This window comes from Hippoglossus hippoglossus, chromosome 13 (assembly GCF_009819705.1).
Source record: "Hippoglossus hippoglossus isolate fHipHip1 chromosome 13, fHipHip1.pri, whole genome shotgun sequence".
NCBI classification, from domain to species: Eukaryota; Metazoa; Chordata; class Actinopteri; order Pleuronectiformes; family Pleuronectidae; genus Hippoglossus; species Hippoglossus hippoglossus.
The window spans coordinates 6,383,978-6,394,022 of NC_047163.1; the positions used below are offsets into that span (position 1 = coordinate 6,383,978).

The 10,045-nt window shown below is 42.7% G+C and overlaps 3 protein-coding genes across 3 annotated transcripts; 2 read left to right on the plus strand and 1 right to left on the minus strand.

Moving 5' to 3' along the window:
* The first annotated feature begins 1,372 nt into the window (after positions 1-1,372).
* Positions 1,373-2,128, plus strand: LOC117773076 (olfactory receptor 5B12-like). Its single transcript, XM_034604771.1, has one exon. It carries the CDS (start codon positions 1,373-1,375, stop codon positions 2,126-2,128), a length of 756 nt encoding a protein of 251 aa, XP_034460662.1.
* A 157-nt stretch (positions 2,129-2,285) lies between these two features.
* On the minus strand, positions 2,286-6,169 carry chrna10a (cholinergic receptor, nicotinic, alpha 10a). Its single transcript, XM_034605249.1, has 4 exons — positions 5,210-6,169; positions 4,601-4,755; positions 3,512-4,044; positions 2,286-3,444 (listed from the first exon to the last, which is right to left on the minus strand). Exons 1-4 carry the CDS (start codon positions 5,654-5,656, stop codon positions 2,753-2,755), a joined length of 1,827 nt encoding a protein of 608 aa, XP_034461140.1. The 5' UTR covers positions 5,657-6,169; the 3' UTR covers positions 2,286-2,752.
* Positions 6,170-7,700: 1,531 nt separating this feature from the next.
* LOC117773383 (post-GPI attachment to proteins factor 2-like) lies at positions 7,701-9,564 on the plus strand. Its single transcript, XM_034605252.1, has 6 exons — positions 7,701-7,838; positions 8,009-8,182; positions 8,346-8,595; positions 8,694-8,800; positions 8,897-9,005; positions 9,099-9,564. The coding sequence occupies exons 2-6, from the start codon at positions 8,015-8,017 to the stop codon at positions 9,227-9,229; spliced, it is 765 nt and encodes a 254-aa protein (XP_034461143.1). The 5' UTR covers positions 7,701-7,838; positions 8,009-8,014; the 3' UTR covers positions 9,230-9,564.
* Positions 9,565-10,045: the final 481 nt, after the last annotated feature.

Sequence of the window (10,045 nt, forward strand, 5' to 3'; positions counted from 1 at the left end):
GATCGATTTTTAAACTCCTACACATAAATCCAGATATAGAGACTGGTGACCTCTATGACATCAGGTGCAAAGGTTCACTCTCATGGATGTTGATGTGCACAGGCCATGAAGTGGTCGTGAGACGGTTTTGTGAAGGCATCTGTCATTGGAGAACGGCCTTGTTGTTATGTACCTGAAAATAAATACCATACTGCTTTATGAAGTTATTAAAGTCTGCTTCACGTCAGTGGTGATGGAACTTCACAAAGCATTGACCTACAGTCAGGCTCATCACTTTTTTGGGTCCCCCGGAAACATTTCCGGTGTTTTTCTTGCAATTTGCAGCGAGTTTCCGTTTTTGCATGCGTTGTGACTTTTTGCAGAGCATGTGTTGTCAAATTGTTTGCAGTGCGTGGAGCTCTCTCGTCCACAGTCGATTCCTGATCCAGCTGCTTTGATTTGTCCCCAAATTTCCAGGGGTCTGTCTTGGCCAGTGTCTCATCCTGCCACCGCATTTCCTGTAAACCCGCTTTTGTGTAACGCTGCTGAAAATCGAACAAACCAACACAATAACATACATTTGCAAAAACTATCTTTGACTGATGAGGTGTATTTAAAATAACTTACTGCAAGAAATTTTGACTTCAGTCACAAAAGCAATGTGATACCTCTTTCATTGGAGGGGCATCTGACCTCTGACCTCAGGGGAGTTTTTTCCAACATAGATATGTCTAAACATCTCCACCTGGGAATCGATTGTGCAGGGGGTTCGAACCCTTGCTGAATAAAAACTCTGCCGTCCTAATGGGGAAGACATTGTGTTGATGTTTCTCACGCTGAGGATAAAAGAGATCAAAATGTAGCTGCTGAGCCCAGATTCCCTCCTCGAAGGCAAGTTACTGTCACCTACTGTATGTGTTTGTTATTTCACACCGGGACTGTGTCTGGTTATAGGTTTTATTGGTTTATATATGTGTATAGGATAAAGGTCCTCATCCCATTTAATGTCACTAATGCCACCACTATTCATCTTTATGGTTAATTTAATTTTTATCCTGTAATTGTGTCTTCCTTGGTGCTCTGATGATGAGTTGTGTTTTTACAGGAGAACAGAAGAAGACGAAAACTAATATGTGATGTTGGTATTGTGTTTACATGCAGCAGTTATTTATTTTGCAATTTATTGAATGTGTTTTTCTGACAAATTTTCTGTTACTATTCACTCATTTTGGACAAAAAGATTTAATGTGCAGCAAATGGAACTGAATATGGAACTCAAAATATTTATATAAATTTGTTATTTCCGTGTATTTTATTTTTTCTCCCAGTAAACTTTGTGTAAAGCATCTAACATTTTCTTCTCTTGCAGTTTTTTCCCATCAAATTAAACAGAATGGAAAGAAACACGACAGTTGCGAGCGACCTCCTGCGAATCCAAGGCTTCGACATTTCTCCGGAGTTCACGTACCCCGTGTTCTTCCTGCTGCTGTTCGTTTACTCCTCCCTGCTTTTCTCCAACATCGGCGTTCTGGCGCTCATCATCAGCGAGAAGAGTTTGCACCAGCCCATGTACCTGCTCTTCTGTAACCTGCCCGTCAATGACCTGATAGGTAACACCGTGATGCTGCCCCGGCTGATGGCTCACGTCATCTCCACCGAGCGCTTCATGACCTACAACCAGTGCGTGGTCCAGGCCTTTTATAGCCACACGTTCGGCTCGGCCTCGCACATGATCCTCGTCATCATGGCCATTGACAGATACGTGGCCATATGCCACCCGCTCCGGTACCACTCCATCATGACGACCCGAGCCGTGATCGTCCTGTCGGCGAGCGCGTGGGGGGCGTCGCTGGTGCTCGTGTCCGTCCTGATGGGCCTGACGGTGAGGCTGTCTCGTTGTAGGTCAGTGATCCAAAACGCGTACTGTGACAACGCGTCGCTGTTCAAGCTGTCATGCGAGGACGTGTCCATCAACAACATCTACGGACTCTTCTTCACCGTGCTGCTGTTCAGCTGCTCAATCGGGGGCATCGCCGTCACCTACTTCAGAATAGCCCTCATCTGCTGGATCAAGAAGAGCAAGGAGCTGAACAACAGAGCCCTGCAGACGTGCAGTTGTCCCTTAATGCAAGTTCAAGTTGTCCCTTAATTGTAGAATTTAAATAATGTGGAATTTTCCAAATAGTTTTTAATATTCAAATGTGATTAAAAACACAGTTCTGCTGATTTAGCCTTCAGTCAGTTTTTTCCGTTGGGCTCAGATTAAAGAGTCATAGTCCATCGGGGATAATACACAACAAGCTCCTTGAACAAATGAAATATAATAAAAGAACTCGTGAAGCAGCAGTGGATATCATATTTATTTGTCACCAGCTTGTGTTAATCCTTTGACCCATTACTTCTGATATCAAGAAATAAATGTTGCTGTACAGAAACTAATCATAAAGCAAAAACACTTTCCAAATAAAAGCTTAAAATTGTGGAAATAGAATCGGTTGAACATGTTTTTGACAGGGCTGAGCTTTAAAACTTGACACAACATTAGGTTGAAAGTTAGGTAATGCAAGTTGTCAACAACAAATAAATAAGAAGTTTATCAAATATTTAATTATAGTCAGGCTTCAAGGAGGGCAGGTCGTGATACGGCCTCCAGATGTTTCTACGAGCTTTGGAAATCTGAATGTTCGTTACGTTTCTGGATGAAATATAGAAACTAATAGCTCCTCTGCTACTCTGTAAGGATATTTATGATGAGCACACCAATGTTCTGCAGTTAGATGGCTTTTCCCATGATGAGCAGGCTCATGAAAAACACCATTATGAAAAAAATCCACATGAAGAAGCGATCTAAAACTTTGGCCACCTTCTTCCACTCCCCAGTCCTTTTCTGCGTGGCCCTCTGGTCCCTGTAGCAGTTGGCTATGTACTCAATGTTACGCAGCAGCTGCCTCTCATAGCTTTGGCTGCTGCAGGACGTCTCCCTGTCGTTTCTCTCTCCGTCGCTAACACCTGGTTTCCTGCATCTCCTCGGACCTGCCGCATCTCCGCAGTCCATGCTCATGAAAATACCGTTTTTCCAAGCACTGTAGTGGTTTGTTGGGTTCTTCCCCATTGAGCCCATGGGACTCATCATCTGATCGATGTCCTCCCTCTCCTCTGCGTTCTCTGTCTCTTGTGCTCGCTCCATTTTGAAGGCACAGTCCTCTCGGCCTGCTCCTGCCTGACCGTTCATGGTGCAGTCGGTGTTTGTCCCCAGAGGAAGCTCCTGCTTCTCTGGTTGTGGCGACATGCAGTTCTCTCCGACTTCATAAACAAAGAACATTCTGGCCATGTACTGCAGGATGACTGTCTTGGCCCACTTGGGAACGGGCTTTGCATCGGGGCCACAGTGGTGGATGTTCATAATGAAGATGGTCAGGGCAGTGGAGGCCGTGATCATGGTCATGGTTGAGATGTAATATTTTCCTGTGGAAGAAAATAAGATAAGGGAATCAACAGACTTTTACCTGAGTGACTTTGACCTTGCACTTACCAATAAGAGGTACGTTCTCAGATGGCGGCATGATCTCTGCAACCAGCAGCTGGAAGACAGTGAGGGCCAGCATCACGGTGACCCCCAAAGACACCTTCTCTCCAGAGTCAGCCGGCAGGTAGAAGCCCAGTGGAGCCAGGAAAGAGATCATCACGCACGGTATGAGCAAGTTGAAGACGTAAAAGGCAGCTCTTCTCTTCAGTTTCAGTGTGTAGGTCACGTCCGGGTAGGGGTCAGCGCAGCAGCCGTACTGGATAATGTTCTTCTTGGCCGGCATGCCCTGCACCTCCCATTCCACGTTGTCCACCAGGTCAGCCAGGTCCGCGCTCTCCATGGCGTTCAGGATGTCCAGCTGGTTCCCATTGTAGGTCCAGGAGCCGTACGTGAACCTGCACTGCTGAGCGTCGAAGGGGAAGAAAGACACGTCCACTTTGCAAGAGCTCTTGGTGATAGCGGGGGAATCCCACATGATCTCCCCATTGTGTCGGATCACCACATTGGTGTCCATGGGGCCAGTGAAATGATTGTCTGCACTGAAACACAGAGAAAACTTTAAGAAATTAGAGCAGCTGTACTTCTACTAATCTTCACATACCAAGATTTTTTGGCGTACCTTTAAAAGATATTTTAATTTCCTGGAGTAGGTGGAGAAAAATAAACTTGATCAGGATACAAAGGCACAAGGACGCCTACTGAGGGAAGAATCAACTCCTTTTGGAAAGTTGGACTCTTTCCTCAGTGTTGTGTCTGCATTTTATATCATTTCAGTAATGCAAAATGTTTGTGTTTACATATTTAAGCCTGTGTTGACCCCACATGATGTTTTTAGGTCACAATAAACAATGTAATGACTTCTCGCCTTGTTCTTGGCTCTGAAATAAACTATGAATATGCTTGAATTCGCCTTATTTTGAGCTGCATGGACATAAAGATTAATTGCATTACTGGTGTATAGAATTCAGACAGAGGCCTGGACACTCCGGTGAATAACAACTTCAAGGACTGCTCAGCTTGTGCCATGTATCCTGACCAATAAGAGTCACAGCAGAACAGTCTTGGCATGATTAACCCAATACCAGTCCGACCTACTTGTTATATAGGACTATATCAGGTCTCCATACATAACTACTAGGTATGCGGATGGTATCGAGTCCATCGTAATCATCTTTATTCCATTTGAGGTGGGCGTCAACCCACACTTGTCGTATCCATAAATATGCAGTCAAAATTTGGTTTCGCTCATCCTGTAAAACAACAATTGATAATTGGAAAAAATAAAAGAATGAGAAATGTATTTAGTTAAACAAGAATGTGAAGTGGCATTACTGGTTTGATGCCAGTGTGTGGGTATCAGCACTAGGATGGGGCCTAACAATTGTTGTCATTATCAGTTAATCTATTTTTTTGGATGAATGCTTCAAAATAAAACCCAAAACCTCCCCAGAGCCTAAAGAGACGACTTTGAATCACTTGTTTAGTTCAACCATAGGACTACAACTCAAATATACTCAGATTACATAAAGATGTAAAAAAGAAAAAATCTTCTAATTGTGTAGTTTGAGACGTTAGAATCAAATGTATTTGTATATGCTGCTTAAATATGACTGAAATGATTTTTTGATTCTGTGGACTGACTTATCAATCAATCAACCAGTTGTTGTCTCAACAGTTACTCTTGTGTCCACTGTGGTGCTTTACCATGTCGATAATTTGCGACAGCGTAACCTGCAGGGTCACATTCAGGATGTTGTTCGTGTCCTCCACAGGCCTCAGCGCACTCGTATAGTTGGCGAATAAATCTTTCAGGAGCTTCTGAGCATATATCCCGTTTGCACACCAACAGGCTACGACAGGGACAGAAACAGCCACGTCACCACAAAGCATCTGTTTTATTCCAGTTACTTTACATTTTATGTATTTATATTTTCTGTCTGGAGCACTTGATGCTGAGGTGGGAAATAAGGGAGAACATGTTAGAGAACATGGCTGCGTGACAGATGGTGGAAGGGGACAAATGGGATGTCGGGTGAGAGTGCCCTTCTCTAAAGCTGTAAAGAGATCAGGCAAATCTGACATTATGCACCAGCAGCGACTTCCTCCCTTCAGCCTGTGCATGTGGAGCGTAGCATGTGTTGATTGAACCATTAATCCACTGGACGCACAACATGTGAGTATCAGAACGAGTCTAAACAGGGAGATTATACATTCATGTCCTGTGAAAAGAGTGATGTTAGAAATGTTTCAACCAGAAACATAATGTATTCTTCAGGTTTTATGAGGGAGGTTCTAGTTTTATAACTTCACATGAACAGGAAACTTGTGAGATGATATTGTGAAAGGTTTTAAAAATGAAAACAACATATAACAGATCTTCTAACTGGGTCTTCTTTTCCAGTCTCAGCGTTGGATTTGGGGAGGCCAGATGTTAACGCTGAGCTGGATACAAAGGAAGGTTTACAGGATTATGATGACGGCAAAATCCCTTCACAACCACCTGCAAGTTTCTGTGTAACAGCTTTCATGGAAGAGGAAGGAACAAATGAGAAGAGATGAATGATCCATAAAATACAAAAACAATGGTGTTAATCAAATAAAAATACAACCAGTGCGAATTCCAGTTTGGAGCGTCTTTCATAACACAGAGTTTCAAATAGGCAACATTTTGGATCACATCAGGTAAACTTACAATAAAATGCATGTAAACTTACTTGGCAAAACACTGATACACAGAAGCAACCGAAATAAAGTTCGGAGTCTCCATCGTTTCATCTTGCAGAAACAAATCATCTCGATCCAAAGACCATTTGAGCTGCTCTGCGCCAAACAGGCTTCATTCAATGAAAATGAAAAACTGAAACGAAAAAAAGGATAAAAAATAATGATGAATACAGCGATGAGGAATCCAGCTGTGATTAGTGCACTAGTGCAGAGTCTGAGCTGCAGAGAAGAGTGAGAGGCGGGGACTGACGGAATGAACAAGTCCTGGTACAACATACAACATGTTAGACACACACACACACACACACACACACACACACACACACACACACACACACACACACACACACACACACACACACACACACACACACACACACACACACACACACACTCACTCACATGCACGTCTCTCTATAGTTGTGAGGACACTCATTGACATAATGCATTCCCTAGCCCCTTACCCTAACCTTAACCCTCCAACAGCCCATTGAATTTGTGAGGACCAGCCACACACACACACACACATGTGCTACCTGTGCAGCCTCACATAAAAGCACCACAATCCTAAAATCTGCTGATGACACAACATACCTGGGTCACATCAGTAACAACGATGAATACTCCTTCCATCTGGCAGACGGGATAGGAGTGTGAAATGAAGGACTTCAAGGCTCAAGGACAGTTTCTACCCCCAAGCCACAAGACTGACTAACATCTCCAAGCCACTGCCCCCGCCCCCTCCCACCCCCACACATAACCAACAAGGACTTAATGCAACTTTTTGCACTTTTAACAATTTGCACACAGTGAACATCATGCACCTTTTTGTCTTTTTGCACAATCTGTTATAATTCTGCACTGACTTTTATACTGTCTTTTACTCTTTTTAGCATACATAAATCACCTTAATCTACCTCAGCTGTTTATCTCTTATCCCTTTTATTTATGATTAAAACTTAGTTTCCATTATATTTATGTATACATATTTAAATGTTTCATTTTTTTCTTTGGATTTTTCTGGCTTTTTTATTTATATTTTTTATTTTAATACATGAAGGCACCAGGCAGAGACAAGACAACTAAGAATTCCATTGCATTGATAACTTGTTTATTTCTGCATATGACAATAAAGCCTTTGTGTATGATTCCTGTGGTTCAGCACCGCGGACAGCTCCCAGCCTCATCCTCTGATAATCAATAACTAATAATCAATGATATTCGCTTTATGCGTTTTACATCGTATATACTATTGAATAATTAGCACGAGACACGTTTAATTTCTCGCCTGTGGTCATTTTTTGACGTATTCTCACGTGGCATCCTCAGCTCTCTCCTCCGCTCGCTTTCTCTTCCGGGTGCTCGTGCCGTTACAAACACAACTGGGTTTTTTTCTCCTCCCACTTTCTGTCGCACATGGACGATGCTGCGACCGCAGGCCTGTTTTTCATCTGACGTAAATTCAGCTGATGCGAAACATGTCGGAGGATGATCCGCACCGTATCCATTTTCATCCCGCCGCCTGATTCAATGAACGCTCCCGTTACAGCGTAGTTATTCACCTGCCAGAGGCGACAGCGGCTATTTGTGAACAGTAAACACATCAGAGGTGGGTTCATCTCTGCAAATGCATGCAAATCACAAACGTAAATACCGACCGTTTTATTTTAAATGCACCTTATTAGCAGCCTCCTCATTTAGACGTTTATTATTACCACATTCATTACTGCATGAATTGTGTTGAAGATGTTTATAAATCAGACTTGTCCATACTTTCAGACCAAGATGCTTCAGGGCTCAAATATCTTTGGGCACGAGCGGCCCCTGGTCATCAGGATTTCATTCACAACCTGTGTGGTGACGACTGTGTGTCTGCCACTGCTCGGACTAATAACATGTGTCTTCATCTCCTCGGTTTTTCATTATGAGGACTCCACCGGCACACACTGCCAGGTAATGTCTTTGCAAACTGTATTTTTCTTAGCTCAATGTTAACAAAACTGAGACAGATCCGTACAATTTATAATATATTTAATTTACAAGAAATATGTTCTCTCCTTTTGTTTTTGTTTTCTTTTACTTGTCCTTGGTTTGAGATTTGACTTTAAATTTCCAGGTCCCTAACTACCTGCCATCCATCAGTGCCTCAATAAGCCTAAGCCCCGAGTGCCACATATGGCGCTTCTGCATCGGACTGCACTCGGCCCCGAGGTTACTGGTGGCGTTTACCTACTTCAAATTTTACAAGACGCGTTTCGCCTCCAAGTTCCCTGAGAGTTCACTCAGCTGCTTGAACCTGGCCTTCTCTCTTACCGAAAACCTCGGCCTCTTGCTCCTCACGTATGTGTCGTCCAGTGAGACATACTGTGAGTGATCCGTGTAATGACATCATTTTCAATCCCAGTATCTTCTACAGGAGATATTTCAAATCAAATCTTATTTCTATGTGTATATTTTCCCTCAGTTGTACATAAGGAAGGCTTCGTCCTGTTCCTTGTCAGCTCCCTCGTCCACATGCTGATAACCTGCCGTTTGTGGAAGGCTATTAAGAAGTATTCTCTGAGTCCTGAGGTAAGGTGGCGTTCATCTCCTTTAAGATTTACAAGTGGAAATCCCTCATTTGCAGAATTTCAATCCAACCCAGACTTTTTTTAAATTCCCATACAGGATGCAAAGTCTCACCTCTGGAAAGTGCGTTGTTTACTTCTCAACGTATCCTTCTGTGCTTTTGCTGGATTCTTTTATTATAAACACAACATGTACTGTGAATCAGGGAGTAAGTATTTAAATCTTTGGAAAATTTGGAAATGCCCACAAAATTCCCAAAACACGTCTGTTACATTCTCTTTTGTCTTTTTTTTTTTTACAGGTTATACATTTTTCGCCCTGTTTGAGTATCTCGTGGTCTTCTCCAACATGGCCTTCCACCTCACGGCGGTGTGGGACTTTAAGAGCCGAGAGGTCATGGTCATTTCGTCCTCTGAAGATAAAACCTTCTGACTAGAAACACAAGGACTAAGTGCTAAGCACACAACCACTCAACTCCCTGATGATAACAGCCCCGATCCCACTCCAGAGGACGAGTGGGACGAAGGCCTCTTCCACATATTTCCGTGTTGACTGCTCTCGAGTCCTGAACAAGGTGCCAATGTCAACAAGCAGAAACAGATTTGCACAAGTGCTATTTTTAGCCTCAGTGTATCATTCATGGAAGCCTTCACCCACATACAGCACATTACGTATTATAATTTGCAGGTTTCAACTTTTGTATAATGCACAACATATGTGTGGTCATACTGTTTGTGTGCCAAAGTAAAGTGACAAGTGTTTTTCAAGTGCGCTCGACCTTTATTTGGAAACGGTAGGAATGTCTAGGGTTAGGGTGAAAATGTGTCCTTTAAGTGGAAATGTGTCCTTTAAGTGTTTAATCTCCAAAAACTAAAGTAATACTCCAAACACAGTATTGAGGACACTTAAGAACAGAAATTGTAAACTCCTTGTATTACATGTGGCCTCTAGTCCCTGTTAATCCACAGCAGGTAATCCCCCACTCTTACCTAACTTTGACCCAAATGTTAATGCTGCTGGAAAAAAAACTCCAAAAAAGGCAAGTATTCCACACATGCAAAAATCAGGACCGGCATTATTATGCACATTATTACAAGTTTGTTGGAAAACATCATAAAATCATGTTAAATTCACTCAATATTCAAGTCTGTAATTAAAAATAAGAACACAAATAGTCCGATTTACCAGTTTCTTGAATGTGTCTGTACAATCTCACACAGCATTTCCTCAGTGGAATCTTCCATTTGT